Source organism: Ruditapes philippinarum, unplaced genomic scaffold, assembly GCF_026571515.1.
Source record: "Ruditapes philippinarum isolate M1 unplaced genomic scaffold, ASM2657151v2 ctg3865_1_1_1_1, whole genome shotgun sequence".
Classification (NCBI taxonomy): Eukaryota; Metazoa; Mollusca; class Bivalvia; order Venerida; family Veneridae; genus Ruditapes; species Ruditapes philippinarum.
In genome coordinates this window covers 1-22,114 of record NW_026859436.1, presented here as the reverse complement: position 1 = coordinate 22,114, position 22,114 = coordinate 1, and the positions used below count along the sequence as shown (strand labels likewise).

General features: G+C 33.0%; 2 protein-coding genes across 3 annotated transcripts; both read left to right on the top strand.

Moving 5' to 3' along the window:
- Positions 1 to 235: 235 nt before the first annotated feature.
- Positions 236 to 18,193, top strand: LOC132756518 (uncharacterized). Of its 2 annotated transcripts, XM_060747610.1 has the most exons (3): positions 236 to 428; positions 12,149 to 12,525; positions 13,593 to 18,193. In XM_060747610.1, the coding sequence occupies exons 2-3, from the start codon at positions 12,176 to 12,178 to the stop codon at positions 14,767 to 14,769; spliced, it is 1,527 nt and encodes a 508-aa protein (XP_060603593.1). In that variant the 5' UTR covers positions 236 to 428; positions 12,149 to 12,175; the 3' UTR covers positions 14,770 to 18,193. The 2 variants fall into 2 exon arrangements, with proteins under 2 accessions (XP_060603593.1, XP_060603591.1); XM_060747608.1 differs by lacking the exon at positions 236 to 428 and having other exon boundaries at positions 11,917 to 12,525.
- Positions 5,092 to 7,513, top strand: LOC132756517 (uncharacterized). The gene is made up of 2 exons (XM_060747607.1): positions 5,092 to 5,703; positions 6,499 to 7,513. The coding sequence occupies exons 1-2, from the start codon at positions 5,354 to 5,356 to the stop codon at positions 7,511 to 7,513; spliced, it is 1,365 nt and encodes a 454-aa protein (XP_060603590.1). The 5' UTR covers positions 5,092 to 5,353.
- Positions 18,194 to 22,114: the final 3,921 nt, after the last annotated feature.

Genomic DNA, 22,114 nt, shown 5'->3' with positions numbered 1-22,114 from the left:
CACTTTATAGGATCAAGCAATCCTTACACAATTTTCACACGTATCACTCAATTATAATTACACATTACTCAAACTATATCAAAATTTCTCACCTTCTTTCAATTCAGAAGCAGCTATTGTCAAACATTTCTATCAGGAGATTAAATATGATGATTATATTTGTTGGCAAACATTCTCAATTTGAGTAAAGAGTTGTAGTATGCCAGTTCATGCTCACTTAAATCTGAAAATTGCGTTTTCTGAATGCATATATAAGTTATATTTATTTGGTTGAAGGCATTTTTGCAGAGATAAAAGTGAATTCATTGGAAAGATAAGAACTAAACTATAGTGATAGCGAAATAAATACAATAACAACAACAATACGTTGACTTGTTCGAAATACATGTAAAGAATTGACAGTTTGTTTTCAGTTACCGGATAAAAAGGTTTGAACTTCTTTTTCTAATTTATAATGTCAAGGGTATTGCAGAATTTTATTGAAACATTTATTAATGCATCGTTCTCTAGCCATGCAGTTTTACAGTCGTGATATTAATTTAAAAAATTATATATGTACACATTTATGATGTTATATGACATGTCGCTTGTCAATAAGAATTTAATTAAATAACGAGGTTAAACAATGCAATGATTAGCACTTTTAAAATACAAATGATTCGTGGTACATGCGCTTGGTATGTTTAACTTGCTATAGGCGCTTAGAAAAATATACTTGGTAAAGGAAGGCTCTTAGTTAAAAGAAAATGGTATGGGCGTTTTGTAAAATATACTTTGTATGGGCGTTTAGTAAAAAAGTAATTGGTACCGACACTTAGTAATATATACTTGCTATGGGGGCTAAGAAAAATACATTGGTATGGGCGTGTAATAAAGTATACTTAAATGGGCGTTAAGTAAAATAAACTTGGTATGGGCGTTTAGTAAAAGACACTTGGAATGGGCTTTTAGTTTATTACACTTAGTATGGGCGTTAAGTAAAAATACTGGGTACAGACCCTAAGTAAAATATACTGGGTATGGGCGCTAAGAAAAATATATTTAGTATGTGCGTTTAGTAAAATATACTTAGTATTGGCATTGAGTAAAAAATACTTGGTACAGACACTTAGTTAAATATATTTGGTATGGGCGTTAAGTAAAATATACTTGGTATGGGCGCTTAGTAAAATATTCTTGGTATGGGCGTTTATTATTATTTGTTTGGTATGGGCGTTAAGTAAAATATATTTGGTATGGGCGTTTATTATTATATGTTTGGTATGGGCGTTAAGTAAAATATATTTGGTATGGGCGTTAAGTAAAATATTCTTGGTATGGGCGTTTATTATTATATGTTTGGTATGGGCGTTTATTAAAATATATTTGGTATGGGCTTTAAGTAAAATATACTTGGTATGGGCGTTTATTAATATTTATTTTATGCTTTTCAGTGGATTACTGATTTATCCGTGAAAATTATATTTGATAATTTCACAGTGAAAATTATCAAAATATAATTTCACTTTTTTCAATGACGAAACTACTTATTAAGATTTTCCCCATGTGGTACCCCAATTTTATTTTTACTGACAATTCTGACAATGTCAGGCTGTTAAAAGAAATAGCAAAGCTGCAATAGATAAATAACTTAAATGTCAAAAGTAATAAAGAGAGAAAACATACTTTTATTCCTTCAAATTCCAATCAACAAATTTCGTCTCTAAATTTTTTTGTTTCGTTTTTACAGTCTGAAAAATACATTCCTTCCCCATGCAAAACTGCTCTTGATGACATTTGGGCATATTAAAGTATCCTATGAGCAATAACTGCCGTATGCTTTATGAAAAATTGAAAAGCATTGACAGCCATCACTGTAAAATAAGTAAAACAACCCAGCGTTCCTTATTTTCCATTTTCCTAGCTCCTTTTCTGAATGTTTTCACCTCTGTCAACACTTATTTTTTGTCTGTTACAATCCTCAAATAAGTTTTCTTTCTTTTAAAAAGGTGTATGACTAACAAATCCAAATTATATCCTTCTGAATCTTACACAATTATTTTCCTCCCATGAAATACACAACTTTAAAAAATGGCTGCTGCTTACATTTTACAAAGCCAGGTCTAATATAAATTCGCAGTAAGTAACAGAAATGTGGATGGATGGTTGGACTTTTTCTCCTACAAGAATAGTTTGTTTTTATTATTAAAACAAGGGATCATTCATATTTTTTTAATAAAATGAATAAATATCACTGTCATTTAACCTTGATTAGCGGACTTATTTTTCAGCTCAAGACTTCTTGTTTATAATGAGAAATTCCGTCTAAATGGGGCTCTCAATGGGGGAAACAGATTTTAATATTAACGTTAAAATTATGGAAATTTCGTTTTAACTTGTTTTTAAGCATAAAATAAAAAGAAAATTTGTCTGTTTGTTGTGTAAGATGTAATTTTATTTCATCTCGTGAACTTTAAAAACAGTATTCTCACTCGTGGCTACGCCACTCGTGAGAATACTGTTTTTAAAGCCCACTCGATGAAATAAAATTTCATCTTACACACAAACAAACAAATATCCTCTATATGTTTGGTATGGGCGTTAAGTAAAATATGTTTGGTATAGGTGTTTATTAATATATGTTTGGTATGGGCGTTTATTAAAATATATTTGGTATGGGCGTTAAGTAAAATATTCTTGGTATAGGTGTTTATTAATATATGTTTGGTATGGGCGTTTATTAAAATACATTTGGTATGGGCGTTTAGTAAAATATATTTGGTATAGGTGTTTATTAATATATGTTTGGTATGGGCGTTTAGTAAAATATACTTGGTATGGGCGTTTATTAATATATGTTTGGTATGGGCGTTAAGTAAAATATGTTTGGTATGGGCGTTTATTAATATATATTTGGTATGGGCGTTAAGTAAAATATGTTTGGTATGGGCGTTTAGTAAATATACTTGGTAAGGGCGTAAAGTGATATAAACTTGGTATAGGTGTTTAGAATCGTAACCGACTAATCACACCAATGTGGATTATGTGTGTCGAAAGAGAATTTCACCACTGGTGGGTTTCGAACCCATGACATCCGGATTGGGAGTCCGATGGTGTACCCCGGTACCCTATACATTTCTTTCAACACATTTCTAAACAGAAGGGCGCAATTTTTAAACATAATTATACTTAGTATTACATGTGTGTATGTGTTTCTTTTTTTCTAAAAAAGAAGGAATGTCTCAAAAAGATATGTAACGATATGTTGATTGTCTCAGATTCACGACTGGGAAAATATACTTGATTGCATTTGGGATGTCTTATTTAACAGGACATTATAGAAAAATAGGCCTTTCATATACATATACATATACATATATACATTGGAAGATAAATTTTAAAGCTTCTAGTTAACACGGATGAGACAGCTTGCCCGCTCCAAGTCTTATAGATCATTGTGTATGTAAATCGTGTTACTTCGTGCGGTCATCGAAAAGACAAGGAAAAAATACTTGGTTTTAAAGTTAAACTACATGTACTTCATTTGCTCATTATTTAAAACAATTTCAAAATTTTCATCTAATTAACTGAATCTTGAGGCAAGTCGCTTTAATAATCATGCTATGAATTGTATAAATAAAAAATATTACAAAACATCTTAAAACTTTCCCCAAAATAATATTACCCGCATGTTTCGAAATTTTGAATCATGAATAATACCCGATATATACAATTTCATTGGACAACGAATATATCGTTAATAATCAACAACATAAAGTTTGATAAAAGCATTTAAAGCAAAAACATCTTTAATATCGCAAACAAGTGAAACAAATATCTATTTTCAATTAACGTATCTAGATGAAATCAAATTTTAAACCGATCCCGTCACTTCTAACAACAAACTCCTGGTCGATTAATATTTTATATCAGAAGGAGAGGCATATATGAGGCGAATGAGTACATTGTTTTGTGGTATAAAAGGGATAAGAAGTTCACGTGACAACCAAGATGCTGGTGTTCATTAATTGCTGCGCATCCTTCAAAATTTGTCGATAAAAAAGTCAAAAAGTAATAGAAGCTATATAAATACGTAGTACTTATTGATTAGGAAGCAAAAAAATTACTGTAAAAAATTAACAAAACAAATACAAAATTCATCAACAAACCAATCCGAAGATAAATTATCAATCATTTTTGCTGTGTTGGATTCAACAGTATATTATTCTAATGGACCGATCTAAATACATGTATACATGAATATAATTTAGACCGAAGCAGAATAACCCTAAATTTGTCACCAGAAAACAAGTAGGTCAATGTATTTTTTCTTAAAAGAGATATATATAAATTGTATTACAGCGGATTCTTACAGAGAACTGTGGGAAAATAAGTTGATTCAAAAGTGTTTAACATATAAAACCGCTTCCACATTGGGTGGCTAAAATCTAACCACAAAGATATATGAGCCGCGTCACGACAAAACCAACGTAATGGGTGTGCGACCAGCATGGATCCAGACCAGCCTGCGCATCCGCACAGTCTGATCAGGATCCATGCTGTTCGCTTACAAACCCTATTACAAGTAGAGAAACTGATAGCGAACAGCATTGATCCTGATCAGACTGCGCGGATGCGCAGACTGGTCTGGATCCATGCTGGTCGCAAACCCATTACGTTGGTTTTGTCGTGACGCGGCTCATATATTGACAATTATTCGAACATCGGATTGAATATTTTGAGGTAATTAACATCTAACACTGCCATAAAACCGACTAACACTGTTTCGCAATTAACAAATACGTCCATTCAAAGATTTAAAGCAAGTAGAATTAAGCTGAACCTCCCTATTTAGCTAATTGTCAATTTTCTATTATTCTTTCCACAGATTTAGTAGATTTTCGCTTTAAGAAAGATTATTATCGCCCGTGTACATCGGTTAACCGAAACAAGATCCGATCTATTGAAATTCCACCATGAGAAACGAGGCGTGGAAATATTTAAACAAGCGTATTGTTAACCGTCCAAGAACCGAATTACACCCGTATACAGTATTAAACTATTTTGTATTCCTACGCTCAGGTAGACAATTTCATTGATAGGAGCGATTAAATTGTACGGCAGGTGTAAAACACGATAGTTGTAAAATGGTATTTTAGAGGCGGTCTCTACCTGTCAACGACATTCTTTTTTACGGTGTTGAGAAGTGAGGATCTAGAAATAAATATAATAAAAATTAATTTTAATTAGCATTAAAGAATTTGTTCGGAACTTAGACAATATAATAATATGAACTAGCATAACCGCAATTGGATATAAATTTAATAATTCTAATTTATATATACAGAGTCTGTGGATTATATAGGACATAACAATGTTGGGATCGAAGAAACAACAGTTTTACGTTCAGTTTCTCGGATGGGTAGAAACCAGCGGCCTGCGCGGGGTTCGATACACGGACCCGGTTATCAATGACCTACGCAGGAAAGCAAAGAAATGGAAATATGCACCGAAACTTACTTTGCAAGTTGGAAAGAAAGAAATGAAGATTACTCAGGACATACAAGACGAAAAGAAAAAAGGGAAGAAGATAAAGACCATTAAGTTCCCGATTATACCGTCACGTGACATCACTTTCGCCGTGCAGGCCCAGAATCCCCTGGACGGAACACCAGACGACATTGTTGCATGTATCTATCTCGGATATGTTCCAAGAACGCAGAGGTAGGCATTTATTGATTATCAAAACAATTTAGCTGCATTCTCGATTCATAAAGACAGCTGCTATTTCAAACTTTTCACAAACTTTGTCTAAAAAAAAACATACTATATGACTAGAATGCATGTTCCTCTTTAAATTTATTTAATGCATATTTCACGTTGCCTATTCATATTGATAATCGGGACTGGGATTTGCGACCTGGAGATTTAATAAACCGAATTACTTTATCTCTAATCAGCTAACTTGCTGGGATATTTCAGATTGATTGAATATCCTTGGGCAGATTTTTAAAAACGTTGAATTAAAAATAGGCACTTGAAACCCACGTAGATTCTTCATCTATGTGAAGATTTGTCCTTAGTTATTCACGGTAGTTAATATCGATGGAGGGCCTTTAACTTCAGCTTAAGTACTTATAGATCTTGCAAGAATTTACATTAATTAATTGTGCTGATCGATCTTGGTCTATTAATATCAGGGCAAAGTGCCTATGTAGAGAAATATGCTATGTTTTGTTTGCGTTTGATAGAAAATTAATTGATAAGACGATCTTATGTGTGAATATATTTATTTCAATGTATTAATAAATCTCTGTTAGACAAAGTCCTTGCTCTCATAAACATTTCTACGCTATCATTAACTGTAGTTTAATAATTTAACGAATTATTTTGCAGTTGATAAAGTTAATATTTTTCGGCAAGACAGTTTTAGTTTTTAATGATTTAATTCAACAATTTTGTAATGCAGATATTTAATTTGTGGAAATTATTAATTTATTTTCAATTCTATAATTTCAGATATGTTCACGTGCACGTGTACAGATTTGACTCTTCAGAGACGGCGACAACGTTCACACGTTTCCTTAACCACATCATTGCTTCAAACGCTGATCGAACGCTCGATATCGAACGACAACTCATCCAGCAAGGTCATATAGAAGACCAGCCAAGCCGAGTACCAATCAATGTTCATGTACGTACTACTCACATGAACCACAACAACAACCGGTTCAATTCCTCTGACGGAATGAGCGACCGGGCTCAATTTGAAGATTCCGGGGCAGATTCGGGATCATTCAGCGACGAGGGATTTCCTTCCGGAAGTGACGATATTGAACCAGATCTTCAGAGTCTAAAAGACGCTGTTCCGTTTGATTCCGTAACAGATGAACTTAAAGCTCGTCTTCGGCTTACAGAAACACAAGCTGCCGCGCCTCTCTTACTGCCCCCAAAAGACTATGACACTGTGGTCCGCAGACATGGCGATCTTGACAAAGCAACCAAAAGGAAATGTCTTCAGATACCAATTGTTGGCAGCCGACACAGAAATGGCTCAGACGAGAGCGGCATTGTAGACCCATCACCTACAAGTTCTGAGGGCAAACCGAACTCAAACCTTGACTTGTCCGATGACAAAATTTCATCTCTTCACTCTTCAAATGGCATTTCCACGCCACCTGTAGCACCAGAAAACAGATATGATGTCTACCAACCTATAACTTCTCCCCGAAGTCCCATGACTCCGAGAAGTTCTTCAAGTTTTGACCAGTATCCAAGACGATCTAGACCTGCCTCTTCGTCCGGTGTTCATAGTAACAGATCATCGGGTAATTACTCCTCAGGTATAGAACCGAGATCAACTGTCATTTACAATGGAAGGTCTCATATCGCGGATATTCCTCCAGCCGATTACGAAGACAACAGCGCGCCAATTATGCGACAGAAAGTTGGCATGTTTTCAGAAAGAGACCTCACAAAAAGTATGCCGAGTGACATATTAAAGGAAGAACTTGACTATGTATGGTATGTTTAACTTGCTATAGGCGCTTAGAAAAATATACTTGGTAAAGGAAGGCTCTTAGTTAAAAGAAAATGGTATGGGCGTTTTGTAAAATATACTTTGTATGGGCGTTTAGTAAAAAAGTAATTGGTACCGACACTTAGTAATATATACTTGCTATGGGGGCTAAGAAAAATACATTGGTATGGGCGTGTAATAAAGTATACTTAAATGGGCGTTAAGTAAAATAAACTTGGTATGGGCGTTTAGTAAAAGACACTTGGAATGGGCTTTTAGTTAATTACACTTAGTATGAGCGTTAAGTAAAAATACTTGGTACTGACCCTAAGTAAAACATACTTGGTATTGGCGCTAAGAAAAATATATTGAGTATGTGCGTTTAGTAAAGTATTCTTAGTATTGGCATTGAGTAAAAAAATACTTGGTACATACACTTAGTTAAATATATTTGGTATGGGCGTTAAGTAAAATATACTTGGTATGGGCGCTAAGTAAAATATTCTTGGTATGGGCGTTTATTATTATTTGTTTGGTATGGGCGTTAAGTAAAATATATTTGGTATGGGCGTTTATTATTATATGTTTGGTATGGGCGTTAAGTAAAATATATTTGGTATGGGCGTTAAGTAAAATATTCTTGGTATGGGCGTTTATTATTATATGTTTGGTATGGGCGTTTATTAAAATATATTTGGTATGGGCTTTAAGTAAAATATACTTGGTATGGGCGTTTATTAATATTTATTTTATGCTTTTCAGTGGATTACTGATTTATCCGTGAAAATTATATTTGATAATTTCACAGTGAAAATTATCAAAATATAATTTCACTTTTTTCAATGACGAAACTACTTATTAAGATTTTCCCCATGTGGTACCCCAATTTTATTTTTACTGACAATTCTGACAATGTCAGGCTGTTAAAAGAAATAGCAAAGCTGCAATAGATAAATAACTTAAATGTCAAAAGTAATAAAGAGAGAAAACATACTTTTATTCCTTCAAATTCCAATCAACAAATTTCGTCTCTAAATTTTTTTGTTTCGTTTTTACAGTCTGAAAAATACATTCCTTCCCCATGCAAAACTGCTCTTGATGACATTTGGGCATATTAAAGTATCCTATGAGCAATAACTGCCGTATGCTTTATGAAAAATTGAAAAGCATTGACAGCCATCACTGTAAAATAAGTAAAACAACCCAGCGTTCCTTATTTTCCATTTCCTAGCTCCTTTTCTGAATGTTTTCACCTCTGTCAACACTTATTTTTTGTCTGTTACAATCCTCAAATAAGTTTTCTTTCTTTTAAAAAGGTGTATGACTAACAAATCCAAATTATATCCTTCTGAATCTTACACAATTATTTTCCTCCCATGAAATACACAACTTTAAAAAATGGCTGCTGCTTACATTTTACAAAGCCAGGTCTAATATAAATTCGCAGTAAGTAACAGAAATGTGGATGGATGGTTGGACTTTTTCTCCTACAAGAATAGTTTGTTTTTATTATTAAAACAAGGGATCATTCATATTTTTTTAATAAAATGAATAAATATCACTGTCATTTAACCTTGATTAGCGGACTTATTTTTTCAGCTCAAGACTTCTTGTTTATAATGAGAAATTCCGTCTAAATGGGGCTCTCAATGGGGGAAACAGATTTTTAATATTAACGTTAAAATTATGGAAATTTCGTTTTAACTTGTTTTTAAGCATAAAATAAAAAGAAAATTTGTCTGTTTGTTGTGTAAGATGTAATTTTATTTCATCTCGTGAACTTTAAAAACAGTATTCTCACTCGTGGCTACGCCACTCGTGAGAATACTGTTTTTAAAGCCCACTCGATGAAATAAAATTTCATCTTACACACAAACAAACAAATATCCTCTATATGTTTGGTATGGGCGTTAAGTAAAATATGTTTGGTATAGGTGTTTATTAATATATGTTTGGTATGGGCGTTTATTAAAATATATTTGGTATGGGCGTTAAGTAAAATATTCTTGGTATAGGTGTTTATTAATATATGTTTGGTATGGGCGTTTATTAAAATACATTTGGTATGGGCGTTTAGTAAAATATATTTGGTATAGGTGTTTATTAATATATGTTTGGTATGGGCGTTTAGTAAAATATACTTGGTATGGGCGTTTATTAATATATGTTTGGTATGGGCGTTAAGTAAAATATGTTTGGTATGGGCGTTTATTAATATATATTTGGTATGGGCGTTAAGTAAAATATGTTTGGTATGGGCGTTTAGTAAATATACTTGGTAAGGGCGTAAAGTGATATAAACTTGGTATAGGTGTTTAGAATCGTAACCGACTAATCACACCAATGTGGATTATGTGTGTCGAAAGAGAATTTCACCACTGGTGGGTTTCGAACCCATGACATCCGGATTGGGAGTCCGATGGTGTACCCCGGTACCCTATACATTTCTTTCAACACATTTCTAAACAGAAGGGCGCAATTTTTAAACATAATTATACTTAGTATTACATGTGTGTATGTGTTTCTTTTTTTCTAAAAAAGAAGGAATGTCTCAAAAAGATATGTAACGATATGTTGATTGTCTCAGATTCACGACTGGGAAAATATACTTGATTGCATTTGGGATGTCTTATTTAACAGGACATTATAGAAAAATAGGCCTTTCATATACATATACATATACATATATACATTGGAAGATAAATTTTAAAGCTTCTAGTTAACACGGATGAGACAGCTTGCCCGCTCCAAGTCTTATAGATCATTGTGTATGTAAAATCGTGTTACTTCGTGCGGTCATCGAAAAGACAAGGAAAAAATACTTGGTTTTAAAGTTAAACTACATGTACTTCATTTGCTCATTATTTAAAACAATTTCAAAATTTTCATCTAATTAACTTAATCTTGAGTCAAGTCGCTTTAATGATCATGCGATGAATTGTATAAATCAAAAATAGTGCAAAACATCTTAAAACTTTCCCCAAAATAATATTACCCGCATGTTTCGAAATTTTGAATCATGAATAATACCCGGTATATACAATTTCATTGGACAACGAATATGTCGTTAATAATAAACAACATCGAGTTTGATAAAAAAAAAGCATTTAAAAGCAAAAATATGTTCAATATCGCACATAAGTGAAATAAATATCTATTTTCAATTAATGTATCTAGATGAAATCAAATTTTAAACCGATCCCGTCACTTCTAACAACAAACTCATGGTCGATTAATATTTTATATCAGAAGGAGAGGCATATATGAGGCGAATGAAAACATTGTTTTGTGGTATAAAAGGGATAAGAAGGTCACGTGACAACCAAGATGCTGGTGTTCATTAATTGCTGCGCATCCTTCAAAATTTGTCGATAAAAAAGTCAAAAAGTAATAGAAGCTATATAAATACGTAGTACTTATTGATTAGGAAGCAAAAAAATTACTGTAAAAAATTAACAAAACAAATACAAAATTCATCAACAAACCAATCCGAAGATAAATTATCAATCATTTTTGCTGTGTTGGATTCAACAGTATATTATTCTAATGGACACATCTAAATGTAAATGAATATAATTTAGACCGAAGCAGAATAGCCCTAAATATGTCACCAGAAAACAAGTAGGTCAATGTAATTTTTCTTAAAAGAGATAACAGCGGATTCTTACAGTGGACTGTGGGAAAATAAGTATATTCAAAAGTGTTTAACATATAAAACCGCTTCCACATTGGGTGGCTAAAATCTAAAACCACAAAGATATAATATGAGCCGCGTCACGACAAAAAACCAACATAATGGATTTGCGACCAGTATGGATCCAGACCAGCCTGCGCATCCGCGCAGTCTGATCAGGATCCATGCTGTTCGCTTACAAACCTTATTACAAGAAGAGAAACTGATAGCGAACAGCATGGATCCTGATCAGACTGCGCAGATGCGCAGGCTGGTCTGGATCCATGCTGGTCGCAAACCCATTACGTTGGTTTTGTCGTGACGCGGCTCATATATTGACAATTATTCGAACATCGGATTGAATATTTTGAGGTAATTAACATCTAACACTGCCATAAAACCGACTAACACTGTTTCGCAATTAACAAATACGTCCATTCAAAGATTTAAAGCAAGTAGAATTAAGCTGAACCTCCCTATTTAGCTAATTGTCAATTTTCTATTATTCTTTCCACAGATTTTAGTAGATTTTCGCTTTAAGAAAGATTATTATCGCCCGTGTACATCGGTTAACCGAAACAAGATCCGATCTATTGAAATTCCACCATGAGAAACGAGGCGTGGAAATATTTAAACAAGCGTATTGTTAACCGTCCAAGAACCGAATTACACCCGTATACAGTATTAAACTATTTTGTATTCCTACGCTCAGGTAGACAATTTCATTGATAGGAGCGATTAAATTGTACGGCAGGTGTAAAACACGATAGTTGTAAAATGGTATTTTAGAGGCGGTCTCTACCTGTCAACGACATTCTTTTTTACGGTGTTGAGAAGTGAGGATCTAGAAATAAATATAATAAAAATTAATTTTAATTAGCATTAAAGAATTTGTTCGGAACTTAGACAATATATTAATATGAACTAGCATAACCGCAATTGGATATAAATTTAATAATTCTAATTTATATATACAGAGTCTGTGGATTATATAAGACATAACAATGTTGGGATCGAAGAAACAACAGTTTTACGTTCAGTTTCTCGGATGGGTAGAAACCAGCGGCCTGCGCGGGGTTCGATACACGGACCCGGTTATCAATGACCTACGCAGGAAAGCAAAGAAATGGAAATATGCACCGAAACTTACTTTGCAAGTTGGAAAGAAAGAGATGAAGATTACTCAGGACATACAAGATGAAAAGAAAAAAGGGAAGAAGATAAAGACCATTAAGTTCCCGATTATACCGTCACGTGACATCACTTTCGCCGTGCAGGCCCAGAATCCTCTGGACGGAACACCAGACGACATTGTTGCCTGTATCTATCTCGGATATGTTCCAAGAACGCAGAGGTAGGCATTTATTGATTATCAAAACAATTTAGCTGCATTCTCGATTCATAAAGACAGCTGCTACTTCAAACTTTTCACAAACTTTGTCTAAAAAAAACTAAAAAAACATACTATATGACTAGAAGTATGAGGGATTTATCGTCGACGTTTTATATAAATATTTAAAATTAATATTTTAAAGTAAGAAAAAAAAATTTCATGCATTGCGCTCGCAAAGCAAATGCGTCTTATTTAAATTATAAATAGAAACAGGTGAACATTATAATAAAAGCAAGAAGAAAATAATTATGTTGCTATATAAGTTGCTTATAAATTGCGTAATTTTGTAGACATATTTTATCACAAAAACAAATATACTTAAATATACATATTAATATATAACACCGAAACTTAAGTGGCAATGCATGTTCCTCTTTAAATTTATTTAATGCATATTTCAAGTTGCCTATTCATATTGATATCGGGACTGGGATTTGCGACCTGGAGATTTAATAAACCGAATTACTTTATCTCTAATCAGCTAACTTGCTGGGATATTTCAGATTGATTGAATATCCTTGGGCAGATTTTTAAAAACGTTGAATTAAAAATAGGCACTTGAAACCCACGTAGATTCTTCATCTATGTGAAGATTTGTCCTTAGTTATTCACGGTAGTTAATATCGATGGAGGGCCTTTAACTTCAGCTTAAGTACTTATAGATCTTGCAAGAATTTACATTAATTAATTGTGCTGATCGATCTAGGTCTATAAATATCAGGGCAAAGTGCCTATGTAGAGAAATATGCTATGTTTTGTTTGCGTTTGATAGAATATTAATTGATAAGACGATCTTATGTGTGAATATATATTTATTTCAATGTATTAATAAATTTCTGTTAGACAAAGTCCTTGCTCTCATAAACATTTCTACGCTATCATTAACTGTAGTTTAATAATTTAACGCATTATTTTGCAGTTGATAAAGTTAATATTTTTCGGCAAGACAGGATTTAATTCAACAATTTTGTAATGTAGATATTTAATTTGTGGAAATTATTAATTTATTTTCAATTCTATAATTTCAGATATGTTCACGTGCACGTATACAGATTTGACTCTTCAGAGACGGCGACAACGTTCACACGTTTCCTTAACCACATCATTGCTTCAAACGCTGATCGAACGCTCGATATCGAACGACAACTCATCCAGCAAGGTCATATAGAAGACCAGCCAAGCCGAGTACCAATCAATGTTCATGTACGTACTACTCACATGAACCACAACAACAACCGGTTCAATTCCTCTGACGGAATGAGCGACCGGGCTCAATTTGAAGATTCCGGGGCGGATTCGGGATCATTCAGCGACGAGGGATTTCCTTCCGGAAGTGACGATATTGAACCAGATCTTCAGAGTCTTAAAGACGCTGTTCCGTTTGATTCCGTAACAGATGAACTTAAAGCTCGTCTTCGGCTTACAGAAACACAAGCTGCCGCGCCTCTCTTACTGCCTCCAAAAGACTATGACACTGTGGTCCGCAGACATGGCGATCTTGACAAAGCAACCAAAAGGAAATGTCTTCAGATACCAATTGTTGGCAGCCGACACAGAAATGGCTCAGACGAGAGCGGCATTGTAGACCCATCACCTACAAGTTCTGAGGGCAAACCGAACTCAAACCTTGACTTGTCCGATGACAAAATTTCATCTCTTCACTCTTCAAATGGCATTTCCACGCCACCTGTAGCACCAGAAAACAGATATGATGTCTACCAACCTATAACTTCTCCCCGAAGTCCCATGACTCCGAGAAGTTCTTCAAGTTTTGACCAGTATCCAAGACGATCTAGACCTGCCTCTTCGTCCGGTGTTCATAGTAACAGATCATCGGGTAATTACTCCTCAGGTATAGAACCGAGATCAACTGTCATTTACAATGGAAGGTCTCATATCGCGGATATTCCTCCAGCCGATTACGAAGACAACAGCGCGCCAATTATGCGACAGAAAGTTGGCATGTTTTCAGAAAGAGACCTCACAAAAAGTATGCCGAGTGACATGTTAAAGGAAGAACTGGACTATGGATACGCTGTTGTGCCAAAACGAATGAACAGACATAGTGCTAAATATTCAAATGAAGGGATTTCACCGCGCTCCCCAAGAGTTGTTAGTGATGGACTTTCTTCTTCACGAGTAGATATGAACTATGGTGACCGCCGAGGCGGCGGTGTAAGGCGCGTGAATTCCATGTATAGATGAAACAAAGAAATAACTTATCAATTATAAGTATAAAAAACTAATCTATAGCCTTGAACTAACACAAGTACTTGGCTTATATAACTGTCAATACGCGTATTTCGTATTGGTAAAACTGCCCGACAGATGACATTGGGGATATAACCCCAGAATATGACTACGTTCTTCCGACGGGAACGCTCAGTTAAGTAAGCAAGCAAGCTGTGATGCAGACAAAATGTGGGTTTATATGCCATTTGAAAACTGGCTATACTGCCTTTCAAATACAACGAAAAATATACATATAGAGTGCATTATTATATTATGTATATGTAATCTTTAGAAAACTTACACTGCTATATTCTAATGTTTCGTGTTAACATCATTGTAACATACTATTCATTTAATGTTTAGGGAAACATGCTACAGTAACAAATCATTAATGATTTAGTTTGACCCGAATGTCCTTAAACATTACGCCTTTTACGACATCTCCATGAAAAAATTTACGACAACTACTTTGCCTTTGGCAATGTGTAAAATAATAACGCATTGGCTAACAAGTGTTAAAAAGCGATTGTCACGACCATAGACGATTTCTTGGGGTTAAGTCCACTTGCTTAGACGTACAGACTGCCACACCAATTGTTAAATAACTGAAACACCTTTTGTACAACACAGTTAACAAGTGAGTGACACTTATTCGGATAAAACATATGTAATATTTGACCTTAAAGTGTTACGTTGGTAATCAAGACGTTTTTTGGACACATTTCGGCTGTAATTTTAAGAAGAAAAAAAAATGCAAAAAAAGAAGAAAAATCCAATCATCTACACTATCTTCTGGTATTTGAATAAGAAAATAGAAATATTTTTTTCACAACTACTTCACTTTGATTTCATAATTTCGATTTATCAAATTACTTTAGCTATGACCGGAACCGACTTTGTTTACTGTAGCATACGAAACAACATAATGATGTTATATTTTGGTATGTAATTTTCCTGAGGGTCGTGTAATTTTCATAAGATGTTTAAATTGTTGTAATGATGTGTTTAGTGACTCATTTTAACAGTCGCTGTAAAGGTGCAATTATTTTTTCCTTTGTAAAAATTATAAAATATGTTTTGTTTTTGTATATAGAATTGTACAAATGTTTTCTTGTTCTTTTTTTGTTAATTTTCACAGACCGAACTTACAAATTTATTTAAGTTCTTCTATTACATGTTGCGCCATATTTTTGCTCACTTGTTTTTTTGTTAAAATAGTTCCAATTTCTTATTATTTTAATTTTGCACATTTGACTAGGGAAAGTGCCTTATTCAAACATGAGTACTTTCTTATTCACCATTCGTTTGAGTTAAAACATACTTGCACTTTTCTAAAATGTTTTGTTCTAAAACTTTTTTGTTTGCTGTTTTTTTCCTTTCACTTAGACGGGATAGTGCTTGCTGTCCATGCAGTTTAATGATTTGGTGGTGATTTTATTACTCCGCCATTTCTCAAGACAGGAATGCATTTTGACTATTTTGTATTATCTTTAGTTATTAACAAACATAGCTTTTAAAGGTGACGCTATTGTTATTGCATAAGTAGTTATGTTAATTCTATTTTTAGATAATAAAGAATTAGCTAAAATTTTGACTGAAAATAACGCAGTGCAAAATAAGATATTAAAGATACCAAAAAATTGTTTAAATATATAGCTAGACCCACCAAATGACACGTGACCTTTGTGACATCATTTGCTGTTCCTCGGATGTCAAAGAGCTCCCATTTATTCAGCACGTACCTAATTTTAAGTTATTTTAACTTGTAACAAGATTCTTACGAGATGCTTGTGTGATAACATTGTAACAAATAATTTACAACTTAACGCTTCAGAACGCCCGAACTATTTTAATATTCTTCCGATTTAAAAATCACTACTTTCATAACCTGTTTAGTTTTATTTGATAAATCAAAGCTTTGCGTTGTTCCAACTGCGTAGTTCCAACGCATTGCAAGTGTTTTGGTAATAAACAACGCATACCGACCTTTTTTGTTTTAAATCATTTCCGACAATTGTGAATTAATGGTCGATTTAATAACAGATGTTTAAGAAGTCATTCGGGATTGTCCTCGCTGTAATCATATGATATCTTTTTTTTACTTCATTATAAAAGGCGGGAATCAGTCCGCAACGCCCGTGTATTTCGTTTCGCTTTCTAGCTATTTATACATTAAGGGCATTGTTTATGACAAGGAATTGATATATTAGAAGAAACACTACACTCCTTTTGTTAATTTTTTTTGGGGATTGAAGTTTACCGACATTTCTATTTAGATAAAAAAAACTTATGCATGCGAAACATGTAAAATTTTTGGAACTTAGCCATTTCATTTGTTAATAAAAAATACCTTAAATTTTGTAGTCGGTTTAGCATATTAAACAAAGTTTTTGCAAAGTATTGGTCAAGAAGTAAAATTTGATCACAAGATAATGAAATAAGGTTTAAGCTATAATAACGGACATGCTTAGCACATTTAACAATGTCATTTTTACACGTGTGATTTATATGACCAAAGTTTGACCGCAGGAATTTTAACAGACCAAAAATGTTAATCCGCATCAATATTTTGGCAGATGTTAAAGAAAGTTACATTTAACTTCATTCAAAAAGATTATTTCTTTTATCATTTATATAAATGTTTCATTTTATTTTGAAAGCAAAATCCAAGGATACGAAATATTAACGGGAGCTAGTTTAATAATTTTTTGAAAAAGTCAGTATACTGATTTTAAGAGGTCTTAAGTGGGACTTGAGAGTTGAAATAAATTACAATTGAAGCAGTTTGTATTTATGTTCTTTTAACGAGAAGTACATCTTTTAGACAAATATTCCAAAAGTATGCTAACCTCCTGATCAAACATTACCTTACTGAATATATTTTAATTCGGACTAATGTAAATATCGGAACTTTACTTAGAGGACTATTTTATGGACATGAAATAGAATAAAATCGTGTAGTTTAATAAGGGTACATGTCTGTATTTGGCAACATTCGTGTTATATCGTTTTCGAAAGCAATTTAAAGCAAACACTTAAGAAAACTGTATACTATACGAGCATAAAATGGAACTTTAAAAGTTTGACACGTGCTAATTTATTGGAGCGTAAGCATTATAGAAAAACGGTTAAAGGGACAAATATATATTGTTTTCAATATTAATGCACATTGCATGTTATTTTTTGTTGTGTAAAGCGTCCTCACCACACAAAATACCTCTGACTTAAGGCTGTATAAAAGCTTGGTATAATATTTGTTACACAAATTATATTATTTATGTTACTTTGTCTGTGAAATAATATTATGTTACAAAGAAACACGCCAGAAGTGTTTATTATGTAAATCAAAATGTTGTTGTTATATATACATGTAATAAAATGTTTATTTATAAACATATATCGCTTTTCTTTCTTATTTAGTTTCTATAAAGTAACTCGATTCTTCAGGGTGCTCAACTTCATTTCTAAAGGAATGCGTTATTTGCGCTTCCTGTTATCATTTTGTAACGAGTACTTGTCTAACCCGTGGGGGGAAAGGAAAAAAGAAATGAAATCCCCAAAAAACGTCCAAACGACAAAAATTAAAAATCTATCTTGCAAATTCAGTTTGATTGAGCCTGGTCATTAAGCACATGATACTGTCCACACCCCCCTTGCACCGACTCTAGAAGAATTCAACATTTTAATACTAAATTTTGAAACTGCCGCAGATGGATTCTCATATAACATTTATTGGTCTAAAATACTGACAACACTGTCACTTTGTGGATAGATAGATAATATTTCACAAACATTTGTATTTTTTATTGACATTTGATAATGTTATTATGTTAAAATCAACAAATATCTTCCATATTTGACATGTCTACAGTAAGAACTTTAACGTCTCAGCACATTGTATAGGTAATCAGGCATATATGCATTGTAATAATCGGAATATTAATCCAGTGCGATAATCCTTAATCCTTTAAATCTGGATATAATGTAAATACCAATGGTATTGTTATATTGTATAAGTATCAAATTTGCGGCCAATACAAATCTTAACGTGACCGAATACTTGCAAAATTTCGCATAACTTTAACGCAAACATCTGCAATCGAGTGATCACGTGGGTCAAATGTGGGTGGTGTTGCAGATACGATGTTCCCGCTAGACAGTGGGTGTGGAAAAATAAAGAAATCTGTTGTTGTATAATACTTTGTAAAATGACAAATATCAGATACCTTTAATAAAATTTAATTCTGTAAGGCGCTGCATTGTACAAATATGTCTTCCTATCAAATTATCTTATTAATTCAACTGTTAATAGAAATTTCATACATGGTGCAACTTGGAATGAAAATGGACTCGTCGTTATAGTATGAATCATCGCGAATGAATGAAAATGCATTGTTTTATGGTCAAAAGGATATCATCAGAAATGTTGTCGTCTATAGAGTTACATTTTACACTGCTGAGCTGAATTTCATAAAATAGAACAACATAAAAAAGAAATAAAACAACAATAATAATAATAATGATAATAATAAATAAACATAAAATAAAAATAAGAAAGAACATGACAAACACTTTCCATTAGATACTATACGTAGAGAACAGAGGTTTAAATCGTATGATCTCGTTAATAAAATTTCAATCAAACATATATTACAGGAAACGCAACATCTTCGAATCTTTCCAGTATGTGTCGTCTGCTCGATCGGCATTTGTTTCTCTATTGAGTAAGATAATTCTTATAGAGAAGTTGAAATATCCAGGAGCATTCTTTTTGAAACTTACCGCTGGTATATGACTAAAACCTACAACCTGATCGACCGACCGACCGACAGACCAACTCATTTACCCAGCCACCCGCCCGCCAAATAAACCCAATGACTAGCAAACAAATATATATATATATACAGATAAAATCACTCAAGTTTTTAAAGTATTGCGCAGTGAAAAAAACCCTCTGGCTTAAGTTAAGGCACATTTGCATAATTTCAAAGAGTGATGCTTGTGGCTAGAATATATGCTGTTAACTGCAGACTGGTAAGTATTTTCACACAATAATTTTTCAAACATGAACAATTAAACTACACACACATAAAGCAACAATTTGTTCTATTGTTTATCTGATTTGCTTTAAACTATGAACTTAGTTGAAAATTTTAAGCACATTAAAGACTACCATGTGTCGAAGATGTTTGCTTCTTCAAACAAGAAAAATAAGCACTGAACGGGATTCACGACAACGTTTTAAACTTGACCTTGTACTTAGTCGAAGTGTTCTCAACTATTTATTTTTTAATTAAAGGTCAGTGTTGATTCTTAAATCTCTCAGAATGACAATGTCATCAGACAAGGCCTCACAGTTCACATTATATCATAAATAACATCTTGTCAAACATAATAAAAATCTTCTAAATAATTAACATCTGAGAAATGTAAATGTCACACCACATGTTTCAGTTTTCAAGCTATTTTGAGGGGAAAAAATGGAAATTACAAAGTTTTCCAATTTTTTCACCCATTACGACGCTGTTTTCAAAAATAATTATGCACATAATTTATATGAAAGAAAAGTAACGTCTATGAAAATGAAAAGAGTCAGTGACGTGGAGCAATTTTAACATCGGATGAATTCACCTACAGAAGGGCACATATATATCAACCAATGAATTTATATACTAGTAATAAAATAATCGGGGTGATAAATATGTGCAGTTATGTCAGCTCCTTTACCAACCAGGTCGAAATTTGGTAAAAAATTTTTTTATTAATAGCTCGTGACTTTCCGTATGTATAATTTTTTCTAATAATCTTCCAACTGACAAGATTTTTGTTGTTGACAAAGTGACGAAATGAGCCGAACTTTCACGAGATCATGACAGATGCATTTTCTTAAGGTTATATATTTTATAATCTCACAGCATTTTAGCACTATATTAGTACATTCCATGTGCTATGCTTTTTTTTGTTCTAATATTTAATTATTTACTTCCGGTGTCAAGATTTACTGATATTTTTACACTACAGACTCATAACAAAAGATTACTAGATTCTAAGATAGCGATATAGTATAGTACTTAGAATTTTTCTTATTTTTGGCCATTTTGTAAAAACCCTATATAGTCAAGATGTTAGTATAAGGCAATTCATGCTATGTACATCTATTTGCTCGTGTGACTATATATCAGCCTGCAGATTACAAGGGACTTTCTAGTAAAGGTCACGTGCTATTAAATGTTTGGTTTGATTTCCTTATCTCTGAAAGCCAGTTTTAGTTCCCTATTCATATCAGCCTGTTTTAAAATTCTGAATCTCTCTATTGCTTCGATTAAGTGCCAAACATTTCGAATTTATCTTATATTTTTAGATAAAACAAAATTACTTATCCTTTCTTTAGTTTTTCAAAATCTGGACAGTTAACTTTTTTATATTCAGGAAGATGATTGTTGTTGTGCGCGTCCGCTCCTAGATTTAAGTGTTTGTGCATTCAAATATTTTTACAATAATTTTTTTTTATTTCTTAAGGTGTCAATCTCAAACTTCAAGTATATGTTCCTAATTCACATCTTATGTTAAATATTAAACATTTGAGTGTTTTCTTAATACTGATACAGAAATAAATGTATAACAGAGATACTTTTGTCTTCCTCTTCTGTGTCCAGTATTTAATTAGTCGAGCGTTGTTGTCTCCTCTGACAGTTCTTGTTATTATACTTGATTAAAAGTGAGATGATATAATATGCCCTAGATGTCGACAAATTGACATGTACATGGTAAAAGTTACACTATTAAAACAACAATCAGTGCACCCTACATCCACCTCTTAGATATACATTGCACGTGTATCTCGCGTTCTTTTATATGTTACGAGTATATCTTTTTTAGATGATATTAAGAGTTAAGACGCCTCTGTTCCGAAATAAATTATTGTTTTATATTTGCTCTTGTTATTTTGTTGGAAGGAAAATATCTACCGAAAAACGTGTGAGCGTTTGTATACTTAAAGACACGTTCGTACTTGTCGCACATATTTCTATCATAATTAACATTCAAAACATGTTTTATAAAGTTATACTTAACACATTTGCTCTCTGTTTCATACTTAATTCATCAAGTACACGTCACACTGTCAACTTGAACTACTTAATTTATTTAGATTTGATAACGTTTTTAATTAACATAACATACGTATATTTTATGTTAGAGTTTAAATGTATTCAAAGATTTATGTTATTATCAATTTCATTATATAAGATAATATGCAATTCTCGTATTTATGAAATCCTAACTGACTCTCCCTCAGCCACAAACAACCACACACATT